The sequence below is a fragment of the Ovis aries genome, chromosome 1 (assembly GCF_016772045.2).
Source record: "Ovis aries strain OAR_USU_Benz2616 breed Rambouillet chromosome 1, ARS-UI_Ramb_v3.0, whole genome shotgun sequence".
Classification (NCBI taxonomy): Eukaryota; Metazoa; Chordata; class Mammalia; order Artiodactyla; family Bovidae; genus Ovis; species Ovis aries.
The window spans coordinates 185,271,067-185,298,567 of record NC_056054.1 but is presented as its reverse complement, the minus strand read 5'-3'; the positions used below and the strand labels follow the sequence as shown (position 1 = coordinate 185,298,567).

Below are 27,501 nucleotides of genomic sequence, written 5' to 3'. Positions count from 1 at the left end.
TACTGACATTCTCTGTATTCATATTTTTACTTTAATATTTGCTTGGATATAGAGTTTTATTTAAGTGGACATTGCGTAGATTTCAGAGCATTCTAGGGTGAGGAATAGAATCTTGGACTCCTAAGGGAGATGATGTGAATCAACTTCCCACCAATATAGATAGCTGGCAGATGGTTATCCACATTCTGCTTGAATATGTCCTGGAACTACAAAAAGAAAAGAAAATTCCTAACCTTATCTCCCAATGTTAACTTTTGCTGTTCCAATTTTTTCTTACGCTTTTAAAATATTTTTTTTTAAACAAAAAATTTAGGTCATTTTTCTGTGCTACTTTTCTTTTTTTGACTGTGCCAGTTCTTGTTGCAGCACACAGGATCTAGTTCGCTGACGAGAGATCAAACCCTTGTCCCCTGCGTTGGAAGCATAGAGTCATCACCACTGGACCACCGGGAAGGTCCTTATGCTACATATTTTTAATGCAATCATAGTATTAACTTTTCTCAATATATTTTATCACCTGTGAGTATAGTTCTACAATACGGTTTCTATTAGCTATGTACAAATCTACCCCATGGCTTACCATAATTTAAACAGTTCTCTATCTGTACATTCATTTCATTAAACAAATGTTTATAGAATGCCTGTTATATGTTAGATACCATTCTAGGAACTGGGTCTCAGTATTGAACAGGATACATACCAGATACCTAAATTATTTCTGATTTTAAAAATGTTTGGTGGTGTTGGTTTTGTGGAAACAAGGAAGAAAGAAATCAGCTGAAATGCCACCAGTCTACAATAGACCACTTCTTGGTGACCTTGCCATTTATCTCTTTTTGCATGTATGCTTTTTTTTTTTTTCCATTGGCTATTCCATTATAACACTACAACGGACATTTCCAAAGGAAAGTATAAGTGTCATTTAAGCAAAGATGGGCCAGAGGCTTTGGATGAGTCCTGCCTGACTGATCTCTAGAAAGGTGGTGCCCATTTGTACCTTAGTACTAAGGGTGTCTAGTCCCCTGACCTCTTAGCAAGATTAATTTTTTCAACCTTTGTCAATTTGATATGCTTACCTGATTGGTAAAGGAATTAAACGACCCTTCTTGACATCTGCCATACTTAAAAGTACATCTCACAAGATTGCCCATCAGTCCTTAGTGCTTAAGCCTTCTCAAAGATTATGTGTAGCATTTTGTTACTAATAAAAGTAACATGTTACCACAGTAATTTGAAAAAATGAAGAACTTAGCTTCTTAGTAGGTTGTCAGCATGTTCTGACATACCTCTTGGCTAAGCTCCTGCTATTCATGATACTTCTCAAATTCTCAATACAGATACATTCATGCTGTTCTCTGAAATTAGTTCCCTTTGTCTGACCTTGAAACATTTGACTTGAAGGGTGATGAGAACAGGACCATACACCTGTGCAAGGTCTGCTTTAGGATAACTATACAGGTCTGATGTGAGGAGAAACTATAATCCCCATTTCACAGGTGAGTACAGGCAGGCAGGTTAAAGAAATTGTTCTGGTCAAATATTTGGTGACCTGGGATGTGAGTCTGTCAGTAGAGTTCAAGCCCAAAAACCCAATGTTCTTTCCTGTACCAGTTAACTAAAAAAAAAAAAATTATGTATTCATAGCCGTAAATTCATTTATTCATTCAGTACATATTTAGTGAAGGCCTGTTATGTGCAAGGAACTGCCCTAAATGTTGAGTATGTGAATATGTGAATCATATGTATCCCCTGTTCTCAAAATGAAAGGATGCTTGACTCAGTATTTACTGAGGACATACGAAGTGCCAACTGTGTGCTGAGTAATGAACAAAGATTAGTAAGACATGGACTCTGTTCTCAAAAAGCTTATATTCTGGCGGATATATGTATATAAGCTGTAAAAATAAAAAGGTGAATATTCAGTGCTATGATAAATATTCCAAGATGTCTTCCTAAAAAGAGTACATGTGTGAATATACCCAGTGTTTCTTTAGCTGTGATAAACTGCTAGATGGTAGTTCTGTGTTGATGATGGTGCTTTTGACAGTTAAGTTATACAAAATCTTCATCAAGGAAAATACATAACTGGAAGTCCAGGGTTAGGGCAAACTCTAGATGCAGTGATATCAGAGGCTCAGTGATGCCATCCAAGAATCAAGTTATCGATATTTTTCACCTCAGTGCTCTCTTCCGGGATTGATGAAGCTAATCATGTGCTTTCTTGTTTAAGTCCAGCAGCAGAGAGAGAAACTATTCCTAAGGCATTGAAGTACCCTGCACCCCCTACCTTTTTGATCTGATTGAGCCAAATTAGGTTTTGTGTAAGACTCAATGGACTGTAGCCTGCCAGACTCTCCTGTCCATGAGATTTCCCAGGCAAGAATACTGGAGTGGGTTACCATTTCCTCCTCCAGGGGATCTTCCTAACCCAGGGATCAAACCTGTCTCTCTTGCATCTCCTGGCAAGGGGATTCTTTACCATCTGTGCCATCTGGAGAGAGTATAATGATAATTGTCAACAGAAAGCCTTATGCTGATTGGCTTAAACCAGGATCCCCTCCTTGGATCCATGTGTAGTTTAGATATCAGAACAAAATTGGAATTCTGTTATAAGGAGGAAGAGGTAAATGGTAAATACATGTTGAACAGATGACCAACTTTGCACCAAATCATCTTGTTTATTAACCACCAAATTATTCTAATGGTCAAATTGAGTTTAGAGAAGAATTTCTTCTCAGTTTACTCAAACTTTTAAGAGAAAGTTATTGATAGCACATAACAAGTCATCTGATACTCAGTTTTCGTAGAATAAAATAAGAGATGTTTAATAACTGCTAGCTGAAGAGCAGTCCTTATGGAGAGCCTTGCATGCATGCCTGCTGTTACTTCAGTCATGTCCAACTCTTTGCAACCCTATGGACTGTAGCCCACCAGGCTCCTCTCCATGGGATTCTCCAGGCAAGACTACTGGAGTAGGTTGCCATGCCCTCCTCCAGGGAATCTTCCTGACTGACCCAGGGATCGAACCCACATCTCTTATGTCTCCTGCATTGGCAGATGGGTTCTTTACCACTAGTGCCACCTGGGAAGCCCATGGAGATCTTTAGGGAGATCTGCATCTGAATGTATTCAACTGCAAGTACTAGAATGCCCAACTAGGATGGCTTAAGTAATACGTGTAATTTGCTTCCTGTTATAAAGCCTGGTGGTTGAAAGTTTCAGATTTGATACAATGCTCAGTGATACTTTGAAGAACCAAAGCTTGTTCTATTTTTCTCCTCTCTAACCTTCTCATCCTTAGGTCTATCCTATCTCATGGATCTGGTAGCTTCAAGCATTACACCATCATACAGCTGCACTCAAGCCAGAATTAAAGGTAGCAGGCATCCTTACTGACTCTATCAGGGAAAATACTTTTCCTCGGATGCTCCCACGTACACAGACTCGTGTCTCATTGGTCACATGCCCACTCAAACCAGTTACAGCAGAGAGGAAGGGGATAGTGTGCTTGGCTTTGACCAGTCTTATTTCAGGCCCTGGCAACCCAGAGAGAAGCCCATCCTTCTTCATATATTGTCCAAGAAAATCAGAGGTCCACAGATTGGGGCGAAAGGGGAAATGGGATAAGAAAGTAGTAGCGTCTGCCTGAGATCAGCTCAGCAGTATGTGTCCAATGCCTAAAATCATGCCTGTGTTCTATTTTAATAACTATATTAGCAAAGCATTCATCTCAAACCCAGTGTTTCTCAAACTATGTGAGATGAAGGACTACTTCAATTTTTTCCAATTCATAGGCTAATAAGTTTCCTGTCAAATTGTATAAAAATGTCTAAGTTCTCTCAATTTCTGTCCATGTCTCATCATGGACCAGTAACAGCTCTCAGACCAGCCGTGGCCTGTGACCCCTCTTGGAGAGGTGGTTCAGCTGGCTCACTTCTTAATCTGGCCCCAGCTTGCTTCTCCTGCCTCATGTCCTGTGCTCCCTTTGATTCACCTGTAACAAACTGTTCTCCATTACCAGAATACGCCATGTATTTTCATTTTACTTCTGGATTTGACTTCACATTCTGTTCTCCCTTCCTGGCAGGCCCTTCCCTAGCTGGGGGAACACTTACTGAGCGTTTTTTAAGACCAGCTGAAATGTCACCTTCCCTGTGCTGTTTTTCCTGAATTCTTTGCTCCACCCATCAGCGAGTGCTTCCTTGAACCCCATCCTATCTAAATGGCTATGGTTGCGTCAAGCATTACATATCACACTACTCAAGCCAGGATGAAAGGTAGCAGGCCTCCTTACTGTCTCCACAAAGGAGTATACTTTTCCCAGAAGCTCCCCAACCCATGTCCTCTTAGGTCTCATTGGCCACATACCCAATAAGTGTATTTTGGGGGTTGTACTTTTTTCTGGGCCAGTCTCCCTCACTAGACCAAAAGGTCCTTGAAGGTGATCTTCGTCTTACTCATCTTCTAGCCCCAGTTCCTGGCACACATACTTTGTTCTAAGTAAATGCCTATTGAATAGAACTGATGCAAACTTCTGTGTCTTTCCTTTTATTCTCCCCCAATATTGTCTACAGTGTATTTGTGGCTTTCTGTGTAAGAACACACCTTTTTGACACACACTTTTTTCTCTCCTCTTCTATCAAACCTAGTTTTAAAAATAAACAAGATACAGCTTTCCATTGTATGCACATCACAAGTCCCTTCCCATAGACATCGCTGTCACTATCACTGCAGGAGGTGGCATGTGGGATTTATGCCGCCCCAGTGGCATACTCAAACCCCCGTAACAATGAATGAGCCTACACATGGACATATATAAACTTCCAAAAGTAGCTGGCAAGGTGGTACAGCACAGAGAACATACAATTTAGAGTCACAATGACCTAAGCCTTAGCCTCTTTTCACATACTATATCACCTTGGGAATGTTCCTTAACCTTATTGAGTTCATTTCTTCCATTAAAAAAAAAAAGGCATCATGGGAAGACATGAGGAAATAATACCTGCTTGCTATATGTTAGTACCTTCTGCTCAAATGAACACATTTGTGAATTGACAGAGAAGCTAGGCTGAGAGCAAGAGTCAGTGGGTCTCCTGTCTCTTTAAGGGGTCAGGGCCAGCCACTGGTCAGGCTGACTGAGAAAGATGACCTGCTTTGAAATTCTATCTTGGGCAGAGCCTTGGTTGCTTCTGATTTCCTTGCTCCCAGGCTGGCAGAGACAGCCACTTGACAGCTCAGGGGGGTGCATGACTAAGGTGGAGGGATGAGCAACTGTTGCTCGTTACAGGGGGTGGCTTGGCCGGGAGGCAGGCAGGTGACAGAAGAGCAGCATATGGAAATCCCCAACTCCACTACTCAGATGATATCACAGATCCAAATCACTGCTGTGGGAAAGGCTGGGGGTTGGGGTGTGTGGGGCAGGGCATTGGAAGGGGAGGCCTTCTCCAGGCACTCTCTTTTTTCCTTTACCACTGATTTCCCTCAACTTTAGAAAAAAGGGAATAACATGCACATTTGTTTGTCAGGAGATTGTAATTAAACAAGAAAAAGAACCAGCTTTTGGCATGCTGTGCGTTTTCACACCTCTCTTCCTGTGAGTCTGCTGTTCGTACCAGTGGAAATCCTCTTCTCCGTCTATCTGGCTAATTCAATCCTGGCCCTCAAATTCCTTGTTAGCCCTTGTGTCTTTCTTTCTTGATGCCATCTTCCTCTTAGGCTGCCACGTCTCCTAAACTCAACTCAGTTACTGTACTTCCCACACTGAATTGCCATTGTTTTCTGAGACAGCTCTTGATAAGAGTGAGAGCTCTTGGGAAACTTTGATTCTCTTCAATGCTTGGTTCATAGCAGGCGCTCAGTATGCATTGAGCTGAAAATTCCTACTCCTCAGCATATCTGACAATTCCTAACTTCTCACTAATTTTAGTTAGGTCACCAGCAGTATAATAAAGGCCTCTATGGAGGGAATGCTTGAATAATTCTAGAAGGTTACCAGGTGCCCCTCCACTTCCCCAATCCCTGGCCCCAGACCTCAGGGGCTATAGGAGTAATGGTAGTAAGGAAACAGAAGCAAGGAGTCATTTGGAGGCCAGGGGGACATTGCTTAGTGTTTGCATATTCCCAGATTTTAACTTGGTGACCCAAAGCAGACCACAGGGTCATCCAGAAGTTCCTGGACATCCTCAGACTTCCGGGTGCGGGGGGTGGTGTGGTAGAGTTAGGAGTCACGGATCTAGTCTTGAATTTCCACTTCCTGGGCAAACTACTTGGGACACAGCTGTAAGTCTGATAGACGAGATCAAATCCTGTCTCTGTCACTACGTGTGGGAATTTGTTACCTCTCTAAACCTCAGTTTCTTTCAGATCTAGGAGAACGACAATATTTATTTGGAATGCAATTGTGTGATGACTAAATCATGTGCGTATAGAATAAGTAACCTAGATCTGGCACTTTGTAGGTGTTTAATAGGTGATGGCTATTATCATTTGTCAGTATTGGAGTGGGTGGGATGATGGTCTGAGCAATGTATCACCATTGTATAAACTATTACTAGATCCAGATACATGCAGAAGAAAGAATTCAAAAGTTGCTTCGTATAGCTATTTTCGTTTAATGAATGTTCAATAAATGCCGACTGATATTTCCAATATGACTTCATAAAGGCCTTCGAGGGGTTTTCCACTTCTCACTGTTAGGATTTTTTTCTGATAATAGTCCCCTACTTTCCAACCTTGATGTGCCCTCCTACCTCAGGAGAGCCCCGAGCCCTGCCCAAAGGGGGCTCTGGACAGTGTCCTACCTGAGGTGTGACAGTAAATTCTGGGCTTGCTTTCCCTTTGTCCACCCCCTTTGCCCCCTTCCCCTGACTTGCCTCTCTTGTCCAGGCCTTATCTTGTCCTCTGGGGAGGTATGTTAAGTGCTCTGCCAGCCTGCCTGTATGCCTGGCCTGTTTTTTCTCACTGCCAGTACCTCTTGGATTCCAATTCCAAACATGGTATCCGTCTGGGGTCACCCTTTCTTCCGGTGCCAAGAGAGACGCATTCCAAATGGAGCACAAATGTGCCTCCCGTGCTGGGCGCTCTTCATTCTGTTTGGGAACAACAGAGAGCAGGATGCGGCTGCTTTATTATCCCTCACTGCTGAAGCTTTCAGCCCCATAGCCCTATCTTTTTCTCAGGACGAGTTAGGTTTCCTGCCAAGAGTCAAATGCGAAGACTCTTCTAAGAAACCTGGAGCCGAGGACACTTACCAGAGCTTTGCCAGGAGGGCCAGAGCCTTGCTGAGGGAAAGAGAAAGAAAAGTTTTCAGTTCTCCATGAAGTATATGATGTTTTGCTATTCATTCCCAAAGCTGCTGGAAGCATTCCTCCCAAGAAAGGTGGAGTTGGCGGGGAGAAGCCAGAGGTGAGACGACAGTTGGGAGGACAGGTTGACCCATTTCCTGAATTTCCCATGTGGGGACAGTCTTAGAGCCCGACAGGCTTTGAGACCCGAAGATGAGCAGCAACAGCAGCGTGGAGGGCCAGTTCCTCGGGCACGGGCCACTGTGCATCACCTGGAGGCAGGACCTGGAAGGGGCTGTCTTCCACCTGGCCAACTGCTTCCTGCTCCTGGGCTTCATGGGCGGCAGTGGGGTGTATGGGTGCTTCTACCTTTTCGGCTTCCTGGGCACAGGCTACCTGTGCTGTGTGCTATGGGGCTGGTTCGGTGCCTGCGGCCTGGACATTGTTCTCTGGAGCGTCCTGCTGGCCATGGCCTGCGTGCTCCAGCTGGCACACCTGGTGTACCGCCTGCGTGAGGGCACCCTCCCCGAGGAGCTGGAGCTGCTCTACAAGACGCTGTGCCTGCCCCTGCAGGTGCCCCTGCCAGCATACAAGGAGATCGTGCACTGCTGCGAGGAGCAGGTCTTGACTCTGGCCACGGAGCAGACCTATGCCGTGGAGGGCGAGACGCCCATTGACCGCCTGTCCCTGCTGCTTTCTGGCCGGTAAGCCACTCTGTCACTACCCAGCATTTCTTCCCCACGCCCACGCTTCTCGTTTCCCAGCGCCTCCCTTTCCATTTCGTATCTCTTCCATTGAGGAAGGATGTGGCGAGTCAAACAAACCAAAATAGATTTTTCTAAGCATATACTTGCTTCCCCTTTCTTAATATTTTTTCATGAGGAAACTAGCTCATGGTTGGCAGAAAGAATTGTGAATAGACTTGCTGCTGCGAGGTGTGGGGTGAATGTTTCTTGACCCTAGCTCTGAAATGACCACAACATGCCAGCATGTCATGCCTAAACTGCAGCCTTATCTCTAAGCTTTGAAAAACTGAACATTTCAATAAGATTAATTAGTTTCTTCCATATGCATTCAACCTTTGCTAAGTGCCAACTATGTGTAAGGAACAGTGCCAAAATGGGAGATTTTTTGTAACCCTTGCTCATGCCAGGACATCAGAGATATCAGCGGATATCTATGCAGATTCTATGGTAAAGCCATATATGCCCAGATATGGAGCAGGAATGGGCTTCCCTGATGGCTCAGTGGTAAAGAACCTGCCTGCCAGTGAAGTAGATGTAGATTTGATCCTTGGGTCGGGAAGACCCCCTGGAGAAGAATATCGTTGCCCACTCCAGTACTCTTGCCTGGGGAATTCCATGGACAGAGGAGCCTGGCAGGCTACAGCTCATGCAGTTGTAAAAGAGTCAGACACACCTTAGCGAAAACGACAACAACAATGAGGTTACCCTTGTCCACATTTCCATTCCAGATTGTTCTATTGAGATTCCTACAGACCAGGAGTAAAGTGCTATAAATCTGAGGGCCAGAGAGTGAGGGGAGAATGGCGAAGTCCATGTGTGTCTCTTTGAGGATATGGTGGAGACACCTGGCTGACACATTTTAAGGAGGCTGACAGTCAGATCTTAGCAAAATGGGCTTTGTCAGGATTAGCCTGCATGTGAATGTTGGCCATTGACTGATCTCTTCTGAACAAATACTGTGTAGCTCTGTGCTGCACATTTGGTAGGAAATTGTGAATTCTTTGAAATATTGCCCTAATGGGACTTGTATGTGGGAGCTAAGCATCTGATAGTAAGCATCTTCACCTGCTATCTACTTGGACTGGCTCTGTGGAAAACAGAGTATTTAAAAACTTTGTCCTTAATTTCCTCTTTCCTGCTTTTTTGAGACCAGAAGAATGCAGTGATTCAAAGAAAAAAAAAAAGGAAAGAAAGAAAGAAAAGGGGAAAAGAAAGAAAGAAACCAGATAAGATTGCCAGTGGGGAAAAAGATTTTGACATTGATGATGACGGTACTACCACAACTACTACTAGTAATGTGGATACCATGCATTATGGACTAATGTATAGAATCAAAGTATAATGTACACATGTCTTAATTTTGTTTGGACACTGAGGTCCTGGGTTGAATGAGCTATGAGCTTTTGTGATGTTTCATTTCATTTATGGTTGAAGTATAAATAAATGAATGTGTGTAAACAAATACACATGTAGATACAAATATATTATGACTATTGCCAAAATGTTTGCCACCTACAATTCCATGCTTAAAATAAGGACAGTTTAGGAAGCATGCTCGTTCATGAGACCCATGATATTGTTTGCATCTCCTAGTATCTGTGTTCTAAGGAGGGGATTAAGACAGGTAGGAGAAACACCCACTGCGCTGCATGGTGCTCATTTATGGAAGCACATAATAATTATTATACGGTTCAGGTATCTTTTATATGACAGATTTATCATGAACTTGTAGACCATGTTCCTGTGAAGAGGGGAGAGGGGCTTGGCCCCTCAGTGTGGTTTTTTCTAGTATGCGCTGTGCTTAGTCACTCAGTCGTGTCCAACTCTTTGCGACCCCCTGGACTGTAGCCTGCCAGGCTTCTCTATCCACGGGAATTCTCCAGGCAAGAACACTGGAGTGGGTTGCATGCCCTCCTTCAGGGAATATTCCCAACCAGGGATCAAACCTAGGTCTGCTGCATTGCAGGCACTTTGCCAGCTGAGCAACCAGTGAAGCCCTTTTCCTAGTATGTGTGTGGCTGTGTGTTAGTTGCTTAGTTGTGTCTGACTCTTTGCAACCCCACAGACTGTAGTCCACCCGGCCCCTCCATCCATGGGATTCTCCAGGCAAGAACACTGGAGTGGGTTGCCATTTCCTTCTCCAAAAGGAACTAGAGAAAGAAAGAAGGTGAAGTTGCTCAATCATGTCCAGCTCTTTGCGACCCTATGGACTGCAGCCTACCAGGCTCCTCCATCCATGGAATTTTCCAGGCAAGAGTACTGGAGTGGGTTGCCATTTCCTAGTATGCTGCTGCTAAGTCGCTTCAGTCATGTCCGACTCTGTGCGACCCCATTAGATGACAGCCCACCAGGCTCTCTGTCCATGGGATTCTCTAGGCAAGAATACTGGAGTGGGTTGCCATTTCCTTCTCCAGTGCATGAAAGTGAAAAGTGAAAGCAAAGTCGCTCAGTCATGTCAGACTCTTTGCAACCCCATGGACCATAGCCTACCAGGCTCCTCCATCCATGGGATTCTCCAGGCAAGAGTACTGGAGTGGATTGCCATTTCCTTCTCCATTTCCTAGTATACCTAGCATCAAAAACTCAAGTTAAAAGTTATAAATTTCAATATTTTTCTTGCTTTTCAAGATTTGAAGTAAGAGTTTTGTTTTGATATCTTTCAACATCATCCTGTCTCAACTTTGTTAAGTTGGAGCTGAGGAAAGGACTTCTAGTCTATAACCAGCCTACGACTTTAAAAGAGAATCATCGTTATCTTTGGCTGGTGAGGTACCACCCACCTTGAAGCAGCAGAATAGAACTCCATGCTGAGAAGTGGGGGCTTCTGATGGAGACCTCCCCAGCTCACATGCATACCTCATCTGGAGCCCTTTGCTAAAACCTCAGACGTCCTTTTTTATTTTCATAATGCAATCAGTCCCTTTCAAGACTCAGAAAGGCAAAGTGTTCTTCAAAGTCCATCACCCTGTTAAGCTGTGCTTACTGTTGGAGAGTTTTTCTCATATACAATCCCAAGCATCAACTCCCACATGCACAGCCTCCTGAAGAGGCAACCAGCTCTCTGAGCTGTTCATGGAGGAGGAAATTACCTGTTGTCAGGAGATCAAGGAGGAAGAAGAGACTCAAATGATAAAGGATATAGTATACAATATGAATGGCTTCAGGGAGCCATGCAGGCTCATTAGATGTTGTTGTTTTAGTCGCTAAGTCATGTCCAACTCTTTTGCAACCCCATGGATTGTAGCCTTCTCTGGAGCCTCCATGGATTGTAGGCTCCTCTGTCCATGGGATTCCCCAGGCAAGAATACTGGAGTGGGTTGCCATTTTCTTCTCCAGGAGATCTTCCCAATCCAGGGATTGAAACTGCAAAATCTAAGGAAAACAAAACAAAACACACAGGGATTGAACCCACATCTCCTGCATTGGCAGGTGGTTTCTTTGCCACCTGGAAAGCCCCTCATGAGATGTTACTCACACTGTAAAGTCTTGTCCCTCCTCACTGGCTTACTTGGGTGGCCAGATTCCTTGCATGGGAAGAGGATGAAGGATGGGAGGATCTGATGTGTATGGCAGCAGCTTCATTCTCTCTGGTTGTCTTTCTTCCTTTGTTCAAGAAGCTTTTCCTTGAGGTTTTGGTCCCCTTTATGGTGACACAGTGAGTTCATTTGTTTGATCTTTGCATCCCTCTTCCTTTCCTTTCTCCCTTCCTTCCTCCCTCCCCATTTCTGAAAATATTTATTAAGAGAGCTAGAGACTAGGGATCTCTTGTTAAAAAATGAAAAATATTTTCCTTGTACTCCTGGAATTTACAGTCTATCAAGAGAGTCACTAATTAGTGACTCTAGTCACTAATTTCAAGGAGGAAGGCAAAGTGCAATGAGAGCATATAAGCAGTGGAACTGAATTTTCTGGGGGGGCAGATGAGACTTCCTGCAGGAAGGAATGTGTAAGCTGAGGCCTGAGGAGAAGGTGTGGATTGGGAAGAGAGGCAGCTGGAGGGAACAGAATATGTGAAGCCCATGAGTTAGGAGCACACTTCATTTTCTCTTGCATCCTTTCTTTACTCAGGGAAGTTCTGGTGGCTAGCTACACATTTTGATAGGTCTTGTAGAAGCAAGAGTGTTTCTGCTATCAGAGAGTGTAGGCTGACACCACATTCTGGGCTTGGTTTGAGACCTACATCCCTTTCTGTTTTCCGTCTTTAAGTTGTCAGATAATACATAAAGTTTGTTAATTGATAGTGGTCTTTGATAATTTGCACACATACATATGTATCTAGGCATTCACTGGGAGCAAGATATGGACTGCTAATATCCCCTTGGCCAGAACTTAATCACATGGCTCTACTCAGAGGCAAGGGAAGTAGAGAAACATTGTCTAGCTGGGCAGTCATGATTCCAGTACTATAGAGGAAGGGGAAAAGCTGATATTGGAAAACAGAATTCCATACTGGATTTCTCAGATCCTCATCTGCATTCTGATCCGCTTCTCAATATCCTATACATCCTTCAGAAATCAGCTGAAATGCCGTCTTTGAGAAGTCTGCCACTTGGAGAGAACTAAGCGCTCTCCCTCCTCTAGCCTCCTGTCTTACAATAGCGCATGTTGACCTACAGCTAGTTATTTATGTCCCTGTGACTTCCACTAAATTGTGAAATCCTGAAAGGTAAGGATCAGATTATTGGGTCTTCCCTGGGGGTCCAGCAGTTGCCATGCAGTGCAGCTGAAGAGTAAAAAAGAAAAAAAAAAGGACCAGATCATCTCCAGGTTCCCAGACTTCCAGGAGCACAGAAGGTTCTCCATACATTTTTTTTTTTTTTTTAGACAATTAAGCTTCAAAAAAAGTGGAACAATAGCTCCTTCCAACTGGACAGGATGTACCTTACAGAGCTTGTTGATCTGCCCTCTTTGTTCAATAAACTCGTTCCCAGTGCAACTGACTTTAGAAGAGAGGTTGAAACTGAGACTCTTGAGTTTTCTAGGTAAAAGAGGAAAAAGCCCATTCTGGATCCTAGTCATTTTCCACTCTTTTAACATGTAATTTAAACTCTGGAGAAGCTTTGGGTAACCACTTCTCTTTTCCCACACAGTCTCTTCTCTCCCTTTGCCAGGGTTCGTGTGAGCCAGGACGGGCAGTTTCTGCACTACATCTTTCCTTACCAGTTCATGGACTCTCCCGAGTGGGAATCGCTGCATCCCTCTGAGGAGGGGGTGTTTCAGGTAATAGGGAGCCCCATGGCAGCACTGCCCCAGCCCATCCCACTGCAACCCAGCAACATCCGTGCTTCCATCTTTCCTCTCTTTTTGCACACCTTTGAACTACTGCCAGTATGATGCTAGAGGTGGGAGCACTCTCCTCCAGTGGAAAAAGTGCCTGGCAGAGGAGGGGTAGGGTAGGGAGGTGCTGATCCCTGAAAGAGGGGCCATGTCACTCCTATGCCTAAAACTCTTCCAGAAGACCCCAGTGACCACAGGATAAAAGCCCTCGCTCCTTAGAGAGTGACTTAAGACCTTTAGTGACATCCTGGAGCCGCATCTCCAGCCCTTTCCTCACACTTCCTGCTCACACCAGCCATGCTGAATTACTTCCCCAAACATACCACACTGTTTTACACGGCCGTGCCTTGGCCCCTACTGTTGCCTCTATCTGAAATGCACTTCCCTCATCAGGAGGAGGCTATGGTGTCTCACTTCCTTTGAAGCCTGCCCAGACTGACCTCACCAGCTTCCACCTCCACACATTGCCTGCGTGCCTCCTCTGTTCCTTTTACTATGCTGACTGCACACATGTACGATTTGGTTTTCTTTCTGTCTTTTGAATAGTAAATTCCTTGACGTAGAAATCTGGGCTTTTCCTCTCCATCTCCAGGCTCCAAAGGGCAGTGCTTTGTACACAGTAGTAGGTGTTCAGTAAAGTTTCACTGAACTGCCTCGCCAGTAGGCCACTGGTGTCTCAGAGTGCTCCAGAGGGCATCACACACACTGTCTAAGGTCAGGGCCTGGCTGCTCGAGCCCTCCTCTCCTCTCTGTCAATCCTTCAGATTTCAGTTACCTTCTTTGTAGTTCTCACTTACTGCACTGCTAGCGTGTGACAGGCACTACCTATTTCATTGCCTTATTGATTCTCACAACAGTCCTCTGCATTGAATATTGTTATTAACCTGTTTAACAGATGAGGCAACAAAAACCTCAAGTAATTTGCCCAAGCGCTTCATCCAGAAAGTGGCAAAACCAAGTTGCCTGACACCACTATTCTATTCTTTTTTAAAATGGGGGGTTACCAGGAGAATGGAGGTCACACATATACACCATCATAGGGACTCCCCTGTCCAGATAGTTGGCCAGGACTGGGTTCCCTCTGTCTCCTATCAGTTCTATCAGGAAGTTCCTCAGGCAAGCACTTATGCCAGCCCCAAAATAGACACATGCCAGGCGGTGCCACCTGGCTGGGTCTGCTTCCGCCCCACCCTGACTCTTGGCTCTGTGAGGACAGGCCCTGAGGGGCGATCCTAATCCCCCTGCCTGGACCATCAGTCACAGGCCCCCCTCTGAACATGTGCCTCCCCTACCACATACTCACATCCTCTCCAAGCAGCTCAGCAGTCACCTTTGAGAACTCCCTCAGAGTCACAGGAACCTTCAGGAGGGCTGAGTCAGGTCCTGAGCCAGCCAGACCAGGCTCTGTTTCTGACACTGAAACCGAGAAACAGGTGGTGGATAAGCCGGGTGTCCTCCCCTTAGTTATGCTTGAAAGGAAGGGCTATGACCCCAGATGGCCTCTCAGCATCTGAGAGGGATGTAGGGACTGTCACATTTCTTCCATTTGTATTTTTAGTAGGCACCTCCACTGGGAGCCTTGAGATCCACACACTTGCTCTTGGCTCGGTGAAGTCCCATTTCCTCTTTGCAAATGTCAAGAGTTGTCTCAGGTTGTAGTTCGTCTTGTCCTTGCCTTTGCATTTGCATAGTCTTTGTTGACTAATAGGGAATCCACAGTGACTGAATCATAATTCTTATTGAGTTTGCCACAAGAGATAAACATTCCATCACACCTCTCAAGAATTCAATGAACAATTTATTGACTGTTAAACACTGCGACCCTCTTATCGGTTACCGAGAACATAACATGGGAGCGATCACATGGAAATCAGCATTATTTCTCTAATTAGCATCATGTTTTACTGGACTCAAGGTCTCTTTATGTACATCATCTCATTTAATCCATTCAACCAGCTTCGAAGGTGAAGGTTAAAGAAAAACCTGGTCAAACCAGTCAATCCATTGGTTTCTGAAGATATTTAGGAAGGATTTTATACTGGGCATGAGAAAACAACATCAAGTTATTTTACAACTTACAAGATTAGTAGTTTTCACCTAATTCATTCACTCATTTCAGTAATATTTATTGAGCTGTTATAGTAACCTGGGCACTACATGGTTTGTTTTTGTTTGGTTTTATTTTTGGCCACATCACATGGAATGTGGGATCTTAGTTCCCTGACCAGGAATTGAACCCATGGTTCATGAGCCCATGCCCCCTGCAGTGAAGTATGGAGTCTTAACCTCTGGATTGCTAGGGAGTTCCCACCTGGACAGTATTAAAGGTGCTCAGAGTGTATCAGTCAACAGAACAGACGAAGGTCCCTGCCTTCATGCAATTCACATTCTAGTAGGTGAGACAAAAAATTAGCCATAGAAATTATGAATAAGTAAATTATGTAATATGTTAAAAATAATTAATTATAGTAAAAAAATAGAATAGTTTAAGGGAGAGATACAATTGACCCCTGAACAACATAGGCGGTAGGGTTATTTTCACACAGTAGAAAATCCATGTATAATTTATAGTGAAAGTTGCTCAGTAGTGTCTGACTCTTTGAGACCACATGGACTATACAGTCCACGGCATTCTCCAGGCCAGAATACTGGAGTGGGTAGCCCTTCCCTTCTCCAGGAATCGAACCAGGGTCTCCTGGATTCCAGGCAGATTCTTTACCAGCTGAGCTACTAGGGAAGCCCATAATTTATAGTCCAACCTCCAAATATACAGTTCCCCCAGATCTGGGGTTCCACATCCTCAGACTTAACCAATCAGCCAATTGTGTAGCACTTCAGGTATTTACTATTGAAAAAAAAATCCCCATTTAAATGGATCCACACAGTTCAAACCTGTGTTGCTCGAGGGTCAACTATAATTGCAATTGTAATTGGAGATTTCATGGAAGTCTTTGTTGAACTGGTGATATTTGAGCAAAGACCTGAGGTGATTAGCAGTGCGAGCTCTGAGAATATCTGGGGGGATAGCATATTAGACAGAGGGAAGAGCCAGTGCAAAAGCTGGGTGTGAGAGAGACTAGCATGTTTGAGGTCCAGAAAGAAGGTCAATGAATCTGGAACAGGGAGAGGGAGGGGGATGAAGAGCAGGAGAGGAAGTCAGAGAGGTGGTAAGGAGACATGTCATCTAGGGCCAGAGTGTATATTTTCTAAATACAGCCCAAAGGATTTCCTAACACATTGGATGTAGTATGTGAGAGAAAGAGGATCAAGAAAACTTCTAAGACTTCTGACCTGAGAAACTGGAAGGATGAAGCTGCTATCAAATGTGATAAGGAAGGCTGCAGATAGTACTGGCTTTGGGAGAAGAGAGGGAAGTCGTTTGGGAGGTATTAGATTTGCGTCATCTATGGACATTTAAATACAGACACTGAGTAGGCAGTTGCATACTTGAGTCTGGAATTCAGGAACAAGGTCTGAGCTTGAGACTAAGTTTGGGAGTCATTAGCCTACAGATGATATTTAAAGCTGTTACATTGGACAAGATCACCAGTGAGTGAGTGCAGACAGAAAAGGGATTCAAGAAAAGGGGTATTCTAGTGTTTAGAAGTTGAAGGGGGTAAAAAGTAGCAAAAGAAGCTGAAAGGGACTAATCAGGAGGTTATACCAGGAGAATGTGGCATCCTGGGAGCCAAGTGAAGAATATGAATGAAGAGGACTGAATGCCGTGAAAACTGATCATGAGACTCAGCAATGCAGAAGTCGTAGGCAACCTTGCCAGGAACAGCTTGTAGACCACTGGGGCAAAGCCTTGCTGGCTGAAGAGACAGAATACAAGGAGAGGAATTGGTAGCAGCCAACTATAGACAACTTTTTCATGGAGTTTTACTGAAAAGGAGAGCAAAGCAATGGAGTGATAGCTAACCAAGGAACTAGAGTGAAGAAAAAAAAGATTTTGATTTTAAAATTTTGACTTAAGATGGAAGAAGTAACAGTGTATTTGCTGTTCAGCGTTGAGGACACTTCTTGCATCCTTATTAGCTCTCATGTGTACCCACTTCACGTGCAGCACCCTGATTTCTTGTTTGGGAATTGTTAGTAAGTGCACTGAAAGTACAGGTTATGGTAGATGTGACAGCTACTTGTTGAGTCAGATTAGCCACAGATGGATTGTGAGGACCAGTATTCTCATGAGGCAACAAGTCTGGAGAGATTAAGCAATTTATCTGATGTCGCACAGCTGGTAAAGCTGGAATTGAAACTCTTTTCTGGTCTTGATGAGGCAATTTAGGCCCTGACTTGAGTGCTGATGACTGAGGGGTAGAGGAAATGAAGGAAGGGAACAGAAGAGGGGTACTGCAGATGGGAAGGGGAGGAGGGGAGCAGAGGGGCTGTTCTGGAGGCAATGAAATGAAAGGATTATATACATGATCTCTGATAAAGAACCCCACCTTTAATGAGACAACCCACATAAAGCACTTAACACGATGACTGGCACATGGTCACTCTCAGCAAATGTTAGCTGATGTCCTCCTTCTCATTTCCTTTGTCTCCATTCGTGAATCTTCATCTTAAGCTCTGCCAAGCTGCTCACTTTTAAAGTACTTAGGACAGGGTATAAAGAATTGTGTGATTCTACGCACTTTTCCTTTACTATACTAAGAATGTTTGCATTTGAAACCTATCTTTACCACTCATCACTATTTTAACAAGATTTTTCAAGCACCTGCTCTGTGCTGTGCACACATTACTGACCCTGCAAGTGTGACTTAGCTGTGCATCATGGGCACATAGCCAAGTACACAGAAATTACTAGATGTCTATATAAATGGAGAGTGGGGTATCCTTCCACTTTGTGTTCTTAAGAGTGCCTCTTGGGACTTTCTGGGTGGTCCAGGGGTTAAGACACTGTGCTCTTGAGGCAGGGGGCACGGGTTCTGTCTCTGGTGAGGAAACTAAGATCCTGTAAACTGCAAGGCACCTCACCCCCCGCCCCCCAAAAAAGAGTTCCTTTTCCTCTGTGCCCCTTTTCTGAATTTAGTCATCAGATCCATTTGGTTACTTGTAGGGCCCAAGTCAAGTGCAGCTCATGGGTCTGAAGACCAGGCCAGCATTCTGTCCACTTGATGTAGCCTGGCATACCTGATCAGAGGCTCTCTTCTCACTGAAATTATTCCCAATTCTTCTTTGTGTCCCAACTCCAATATATTATCTTTTATCCTTAAAAACTGTCATCAGCATCCTGACCTTTCTTCTGAGCACCAGGAGGCCCCTATTCTCTCCTGGGATCACACCAGGCTCAGAACCTTCTGCAGCCATTAGCGGGATCAGCCATGGAACATAGTATATGAGAGCTGAAGAGACTGGAGGTGGACTGTGAGGTTCCAGGAGGTGATCTCAGGGCTCTTCACAAGACAACCCCCCTACTCCATCCCTCCCACCATATCAGTGCACACGAGAAAAGTCATTCATTGGACCTCTTCAAGGCAAGGCCCTGGAGAGGTACTTCCATAGCTTCTTCAGGAGAAGTGCAAAGTGCAGCGATTTGCCAAGTAAACTGTATATATCTCTGTACTAAGCTTGGACACATTTTTAAGTTTCAACCTTCACTTTCTGTCCCTGACCCCTCTCAGGTCACTCTGACAGCTGAGACTGAATGTAGCTACATTTCCTGGCCCCGGAAAAATCTCCACCTCCTTCTGACCAAAGAGCGATACATCTCTCGCCTCTTCTCAGTCCTGCTGGGCTATGACATCTCAGAGAAGCTCTACGCTCTCAATGACAAGCTCTTTGCTAAGTTCGGGCTACGCTTTGACATCCGTCTCCCCAGCCTCTACCACGTCCTGGGTCCTGCTGCCTCAGATCCAGGACCAGAGTCTGAGAAGGATGACGAGGAAGTCCGTGAGCCGGCGGCATCCCCTCCTCAGGCCCTGCACACGTCTGTCCAGCAAACACCTCCTAGCTCCCCACCTCCACTGGTCACCAGCTCTCCTGCACCTCCTCCCTGGGTCAGAATGTCCAGGCCCGACAGCGGCGTCCTGGGTGAGGACTCCACCAGTCTGGTTCTGGAGGATTTTGAGGAGGTGTCGGGATCAGAATCATTCATGGATTATAAGAGTGATGGGGAGTACATGAGGTGAGGGGAGAACTAACATGGGCACGGCCCCCCGGCTCGGGATCCTGTGTAAGTACTCAGAAGGCAGTTGCTGCAGTCTTGCCAATAGCTGGCCTTAACTTGGTTTATGAGGGCAAAAAATGATTTCATGGAGCCTGTCCTCTCAGAGGACTCCCAGAAAGTGGCATTAACCCAACCCTGCAGATAGCAACTCACTCCTGTTGCATGAAAGGCATGAGGGTTTTTTAAAAAAACTCATCCCTTATTAATTGTGAATGCTTTCAAAAGTGGTCTGGCTGGCTGACATTTGACCAAGCAGATAGGTTGCTAATTTTTTTTTTTCCAAAGTTGTGCTAATAACCAAGGTCACATTTAAGGCTAAAGGGTATTTTGTTATGGCATGCATTTTAAAGAATACTTTAAAAAGCTGGCATGGCTCAAATTTCTAATGATTCTTCTTGGCATATAGTCAGCTCCAGAAAGCAGTCATTATTTAGCCTGGATTGGACAGACCCTTCTGTTAAAATCACCCCTATTTCAAAGAGGCTTGTGATTGGAGGCTAATGACACTGGGAGGAAAATGTGCCCACCTTGCTATCCTCTGACCCAGTGGAGAGTGTGTTGCTCAGGCCCAGGACTGGACACTGCTGAGTGAATGTTACCACGACAGAATGACTTTCCTAGAAAATCATAACTGTGGGTGGTAGAGTGGGCGTGAATCTGACGTAGGAAAGTGTGTGTACAGCTCAGGAGAGTGTACATAAAAGGCTCTGCTGAGCAGTTCTGGGAAATTGTTCTCATGTTCCCTCTGACTGCTCTCACAATGCTGTGACATTTTCCTCTAGGACTCCACCCAACCATGGTGCAGGCCTGGCTTTTCCTGAGGAAAATACCACTGTTCTCAATTTGGAAGACATTTCCAAGGTTGGGGAGGGGTGCTTAAGAGATTAATCATTCTTTAGGAAACACTCTTTTCCCAAGGAACTATTTCAGGTAGGAAGGCATCTAGGGTACTTTGAGGTTAAGTGAGTGAATGTGAGTGAATGTTAGTACATTTTGAAAAGCAAATCACATAAATGGAGAAAGAGGCGAGAGAGGTGAGTGCTAAAAGATTAGCTATTTGGTTTCATGGATATGGAACTAATCATCTATGGAATCAGTCCTTAGAAGCAGCGTCTAGCAGATCACCCTCTTGACCTCCTCCACTTGTGTGGTCCTCTCCCAGTGTCCGCCCCCGCTGCGCTGACAGTCGCCTCCCTGCTAGCCTACCCACCAGTGTGTGTGAATTCTGTCCCGTGGGCCCCACTCTTTGTCCCCGTACCTACCCGCCTGCACACACTCTGAACTCACACAGCTCCCTGGGTCCTCCTGTTCTGCCTGCTTCTCTTTTCCCGGCTCTATTTGTTCTCCCCTTTCTCCCCTCCTTCCAGTTTCTGCTCAGTCCTCGGCTTCCTCAGTGTGCTGCTTTTAAGAAGAAAATGGCCCATTTCTGCTTCTTCTCTGTTAACTTCCCCTCTCTATACTTTTCCTTCACGTTGACCCCATTTGACTATTCGTGTATTTCTCTCTCTGTTGCCTTCTTCCTGTTCCTCCACTTCCCGTCTTGCTCCATCTCTTCTTCCTAAACTGCCCTATACGCCCAACTTAATTTTCAATCCTGACTCTTCCAAGATCAGTACCTCTCCCTAACCCTATGAAGAAGACCGTTCAAGTGAGGATGTGAGAATTCTCTTCTCTGATGGCTACACATTTCATGCATGAGTTTTCCCAAACGTTAACAGGCAGGCAGTGTTTTAGACAAGAGACCTGCACTGGGAGCCCAAAGTCCTGATTGCTACGTCTGGCTCTACTTCTGTTTGCAAAGCACACAATCTCACTGAATCTTACTTCCTTCACATGAATATGTTGACCCAGCTGGCCCCCTCAAGGCCCTCCTGGGTTTATGTGAGAAGGAAAAGGATGAACTGTTCAGAGGAGGAAAAAGAAGCAGGCAGGCAACCTTATAATGGACACAAGCCCCTGGACGTCAGTGCATCTTCCAGCAAGAACTCGCGGCTGTGTTTCACTATGATTTCTCTTGTGACTTGGAGCTGTCCTCCTCTCTGCTGGGTAGCGGGGTCCTACTTGACCATCAGTTCTCTCCATTCTGTACCTGTGAAGAATCTCACCTACCATGTGAGAGGCATGGTACGTGAGATGTTCACATGCAAGGTGGTCCCACCTCTGTCTCTCAGGTCCTCTATTCTTAATACTATTGAAAAAAAGGCTTCTTCCCAAATTCAGCCTTTTCTGAGGTTCACAGTGAGAAAACTGCTAATATAACTCACTTTCTTTATACTTACTAGTATTTGGAGTATAAAGAGAGAATATATTAGAATCGTTTTTGGTTTAAGTAACAGAGAGAAAGGAAAAAACTGTGTTAACTGAGCGCCAAAGAATTGATGCTTTTGAACTGTGGTGTTGGAGAAGACTCTTGAGAGTCCCTTGGACTGAAAGGAGATCCAACCAGTCCATTCTAAAGGAGATCAGTCCTGGGTGTTTATTGGAAGGTCTGATGTTAAAGCTGAAACTCCAATACTTTGGCCACTTGATGAGAAAAGCTGACTCGCTGGAAAAGACCCTGATGCTGGGAATGATTGAAGGCAGGAGGAGAAGGGGATGGATGACAGAGGATGAGATGGTTGGATGGCATCACTGACTCAATGGACACGAGTTTTGGTGGACTCCAGGAGTTGCTGATGGACAGGGAGGCCTGGTGTGCTGCGGTTCATGGGGTCGCAAAGAGTCGGACACAACTGAGTGACTGAACTGAACTGAACTTCCACAGTTTTCAGAACAATTTGAAAATGTGATCAAATTGACCAAATTTCAGACAGCTTTAGTTTGTGATAATGGGATAATTTCGCCCAGAGACATTTTTCCCAAATTGTATTTTGGGACGTTTGGTTTGACTTATTTGTCATCAAATTCCTTTTACGGTTATTATTGTAATGAATAAGCATAGTGCCTCAAGACTGGTACCAGTTTACTTCTTTCCTTTCCAAAGCAGGGCACAATTCACCATCCAGTCCCTGACTCTTCCGCAACCAAAACTGTAAGCTCATTGCTATTCATGCTGGTCCAGAACTTAACTTAAGAGCCATGAAGCTGACTGGATTCTGCATTGTTGGGAGCGACATAGCTGCATCACACTGACAGCAGTGCTGTGCCTCACACCAAGACAGTTTAAAACCAACTGAAAATAATCAGCGTTTCCACTGGAGCATTCTTCATTTGTTTGTTTTGAAGAGCACAGTTTTCAGCCTGGTGGTGCCTAGAACTGAGCCAAAACTGGTTGTTACTTTTTTAACATGCAAAGCAATACTGTATGATAATGTATTCATGTAGGGTCTCACAGTTAGACCTCACATTAACCCTGCCTTCTCTAGAATCTTTCCTGTTAATTCTATGAACACACTCCACAATGTTTCATTTGATGTCTTACAGGAGATGCTCAATGAATATATCTCTGAAGTAGTCAGTTAAGTCAAGCTACTGAGTCTACTATCACAAACTAACTGAAAGCTGTCTAAAATTTGGCCAGTTTAGCTTATGTTTTCAAATTGTTCTGAAGACTCTGTAGTTTGAAAGTAAAGACTCTTATTGCTTCCTTTTTATTATTTAAATAAACAAAGAAATGAGAAACACATTACAACATGGAGACTAATTGTGGTCAAGGAAAGAGGCCAGGACCAGGACACATTACCAAAGGCCCAAGAACCAATCGACAAACATTCGCTGAGTATCCACTATGTATTTCAGGCACGGTGCCAGGTAATCATAATATGAGTAATCATGAGTAACAGCTGAAAGACTGGAAGATGCTTAATCCGCAAGAGATGGACAAGAGTAATATCTTCAAATTTTGAAAAGATATCTTCAGCTTAATCGGGTGACATTCTTGAGGACAAAGATGAATTAAGGACTGAAAGCTATAAGGAGAATGGATTGCCTCAAGGAGTAGTAAGTTACTCGTTACTAGAAGAATTCAACTAGTGATCAGAAGAAATCTTCTCAGAGGTTTTTTTTAAGGTGATTCATGCTCCAAGCAAAGGATGCCTTATGTTATTGCTATTAAGGTGCCTTCTAACTCTGTGATGCTATGATTTAATGATTCTAAGTTGTGAATCTTGTCCTGCCACATAATTACCTTCAAGGGCAGTTCCCTAGCTGCAGAACAGGGCTAATAGTCTCATAGATAATCAATACCTACTAGTAAGTAAATGGGATTCCCTGATAGCTCAGTTGATAAAGAATCTGGCTGCAATGCAGGAGACCCCAGTTTGACTCCTGGGTCAGGAAGATCCTCTGGAGAAAGTGGCTCAGCTGGTAAAGAATCTGCCTGCAATGCAAGAGACCTGGGTTCGATCCCTGAGTTGGGAAGATCTCCTGGAGAAGGGAAAGGCTACCCACTCCAGTATTCTGCCCTGGAGAATTCCATGTACTGTATAGCCCATGGGGTCACAAAGAGTCAGACATGACTGAGCAACTTTCACTATCCAGTATTATTCAGAAGTAAGTAAATAGGTAGCTTCTGTTGATGTTATCAGGTTGCTTGAGGAGTAATTGAGATAAAAGACACAAAGGCAGTTTGTTAAGCTGTATATTCCTAGTTTAATGTATAATGTATTTAAAAATTCTGTACTATGTATAGTTATTTGCAAATTCCTCCCCTTCTCTCTCACTCTCACTTCCCTCCCCAATCCCTCCCCTACTCCTTCTGAGACACATGATTTCCCCTTATTTCCTTCAGTCTGGTTTCCTAAGGGAGGTAATAACCGACAGGATCCCCTGACAACAAAAGGAACAGCAAAAAGTTGGAGGCCCAAAGAAAACATACACTAGCTCCTTGGCCCCTGGATAGCTAAGGGATGGTCAGACCTTCATCTGTTTTATTTGCACAGAGGAGACAGATCACCATCACACTATATTCAGGTCCCTTCCTTCAGAAGTCTCTATGGTGCTTTGTTAGCTGTCAGTGTTGTTAAATAGCACGTTTCTCCCAGAACCACTGGAAAGCCTCCTGGGGCAGAAGACTTGCCCTTGAAGGTAGCCTGGCAGGAGCTGCCTGGGGTCTCCGGGTCTGGGTCTCTGGATGGTAGCTCTGCTTAATCTGGCAAGGATCCATGTTCAAGTAGTTAAGTTAGAGGCAGCAGTTCCCTCCCCACTTAGGACCACAACAGCCCGTATTTGTTTTTCTTCTATTTCTGTTTTACAGGTCTCATTTACCTACTCCTTGCTTTGTAAAAATAAAACACAAGGGTTTTATAAAACTCACTGGTTTTCTATGCAGATTTTTAAACTCATTCCATAGTGTTAGATAGGAAGCATAGTTCTATAGATTCTTCATAGGAAGCAACCGAAGTTGATCTCTTGGTCTCTTCTCCTATAAAATGAGGGAATTGAACTATATAACTTAAAAACTGACTCACCCTAATATTATAGAAGAAAATGATTCAACGATTCAACTGCTCCTGTTGTGTTAGACATTGCATACAGTTAAAATATTGGAAACTTGTAGAGGAAAAAGAGACCTGAACAGAACCCTCTGAAGTTACGTGAGCTATCCCAAGCCACAGTGCTGAAATCCTTCCTCTGTTTTTCCGCAGCTTCCAGAACTCCTCTCCGGAGCTACTCTGAAGTTATGTCCAGGGGACAGGCGCCCTTGGCTCCAACCCAGACTCCTGAACTGTAAGGGTCAACGGATCATCCTTTACTCTGGCCACGTTAATCCTCACAGGACGGTCACTTGCGTGCACACCCCTCTTCTCACCCACTGGAAGGCTCACAGGCAAGGTTGGAGCAGACACAGAGTATGCCAGCACTGCAACCACACCAAGGCCCCCGAGTGACTTTTAGAAATTTGCCTTCATCAGCCTTCCTTCCAAGAGAAGGCATCCAAAAGTGCCAAAGCACAGATTCTATCCTTTACTAACTGCAGAATTTCAGGCAAGTCACATAGCCTCCCTGAGCATCATCTGTAAAGGGGTGATCATAAAACCCACTTCACAGGGTTGTAAGGATTCCGTGAGTTGATTTCAATAAATCACCTAGGATATGCTGTGACACCTAGTAAGCACTCAATAAATCACTCATTTCCTTTCCTTATGTTTCCTTAACTTTCTGAAAGGATCAATGAAGTTAGCTATCCAAGAAATTTTCAGTGTTTTTGTCTTGTTTTATTTAAAATATTTTTCTCAGTTAAGGTTCAATTTAGGTAAGTAGAAATTTTAGAATCCAGTTTGCCCTTAATCTTTTACATTCAACTTACAAGTCTTTCCCTTTATTTATGACCCTAATATTAAACAGTAGTTTTTAGAAGTAGTTTTACAAATCTCTTTAATTAAATTTCCTTAAACATTTTAAAGTAGACTTACAAATTTAACATATTCTGTTTTATTTTATCCCCTAAATACTTACACGCCTATTCTGGTTACCTATTGCTGTGCAACATTCTTCCCTAAAGCAGTGAGTTAAAATCGTCACGATAATTTGTTTTGCTCATAAAAGTGGGGCTTGACTGGGCTCAACTGAGCTGTCCCCACTCAGAGTTTCTTGTGCTGTTACATCGAGACAGTGGCTACAGCCAGGACCTCAAAGGCTTCTTGACCCATGTGTCTGGGACCCAGGCTGGGAAGACAAACAGTTGAGGGCTGGGACAGCTGGGGATCCTCGGGCAATCCTTGCTCTTTCAAAAGTTTGTTTATTTTGTTGCTGTATAATACTCTGTTTTAGGACTTCCCTGATAGCTCAGTTGGTAAAGAATCTGCCTACAATGCAGGAGACCCTGGTTCCATTCCTGGGTCGGGAAGATTTGCTGGAGAAGGGATAGGCTACCCACTCCAGTATTTTGGGGCTTCCCTTGTGGCTCAGCTGGTAAAGAATCCACCTGCTATGCGGGAGACCTAGGTTTGATCCCTGGGTTGGGAAGATCCCCTGGAGAAGGGAAAGGCTACCCACTCCAGTATTCTGGCCTGGAGAAATCCACGGACTATACAGTCCATGGGGTTACAAAGAGTTGGACACGACTGAGCGGCTTTCACTTCACTTCACTTCATTCTGTTGTGTGAATATACCACAATCTATTTATCCATTCCACTACTGATGGGTGTTAGGGTAGTCTCTAGCTTGGGGCAATTATGAATAGTGTTACTATGAACATTCTTCACCTTATCTTTCAGTGCACATACATACACATTTGGTGGTATATGCTGGAATTACTGAGGCATATGTTCAACTATAGTAGATACTGCCAAACACTTCCTAGGTGATTGTACCAATTAGTATTCCCACTAACAGTTATGAGCGTTCTGGTTGTTTCACATCCTCCCCAATAGTTGGCATCGTCTTTTTTTTTTTTTTTTTTTCATTTTAGCCACTTGGGTGTATGTAGCAGCATATCATTCTGGCTTCAATTTTTATTTTCCTGGTGAATGATTAGGGTGAGTATCTTTTCATGTTTTTCTTAGCCATGCAGATATCCTCTCTTGTGAAGTGTCTACTTCAGTTCTTGTTCATTTCTCTCTATGCTTTTCTCATTGACTTTAAGGAATTCTTTAAATATTCAAGTTAAAAGCCCTTTGTTGCTTAGATATTCAAGTGTATTCTCCCGATTATTTTCTCTAAATAATGTCTTTTAATGAAAATAAGTTTTTAATTTCTATGTAGTAATTTATCAATCCTTTCCTCCATCATTAATGCTTTCTGTGTCATGTTTAAGAAAACTTTTCCTGCCTTGGATTTATTCTTCTTTGTTAGCTTCTAAATGTTTTATTGTTTTACATTTCACAGTTAGGTCTACAAGCAACCTGCATTTGGTTTTTGTGTATGGTATAAAATAAGGATCAAATTTGTTATTGCCTTGTGAATATCCAATAGACAGCAGAATGGATTATCCTATCTATACTAGTGTTCAGTGTCCTCTTTGTCATAAATCAAGTATCCATGTATTTGTAGGTCTCTATCTAGATCTTCTATTCTGTTCCATTAGTCTATTTTTCTACCTGTTGACAATACCATCTGGTTAATTATTGTAGCTTTATGT

At 43.9% G+C, this 27,501-nt stretch overlaps 1 protein-coding gene and 1 long non-coding RNA gene across 3 annotated transcripts; one reads left to right on the top strand and one right to left on the bottom strand.

The window, feature by feature from the left end:
- Positions 1–6,591: 6,591 nt before the first annotated feature.
- LOC132660077 (uncharacterized) lies at positions 6,592–14,937 on the bottom strand. The gene is made up of 3 exons (XR_009601290.1): positions 14,610–14,937; positions 11,505–11,669; positions 6,592–11,401 (listed from the first exon to the last, which is right to left on the bottom strand). It is a non-coding gene; the product is annotated as an uncharacterized LOC132660077 (long non-coding RNA).
- POPDC2 (popeye domain containing 2) lies at positions 7,086–25,614 on the top strand. Of its 2 annotated transcripts, XM_004002948.6 has the most exons (4): positions 7,086–7,987; positions 13,141–13,249; positions 18,937–19,345; positions 25,067–25,614. In XM_004002948.6, the coding sequence occupies exons 1-4, from the start codon at positions 7,497–7,499 to the stop codon at positions 25,150–25,152; spliced, it is 1,095 nt and encodes a 364-aa protein (XP_004002997.1). In that variant the 5' UTR covers positions 7,086–7,496; the 3' UTR covers positions 25,153–25,614. The 2 variants fall into 2 exon arrangements, with proteins under 2 accessions (XP_004002997.1, XP_060274211.1); XM_060418228.1 differs by having other exon boundaries at positions 18,937–25,614.
- Positions 25,615–27,501: the final 1,887 nt, after the last annotated feature.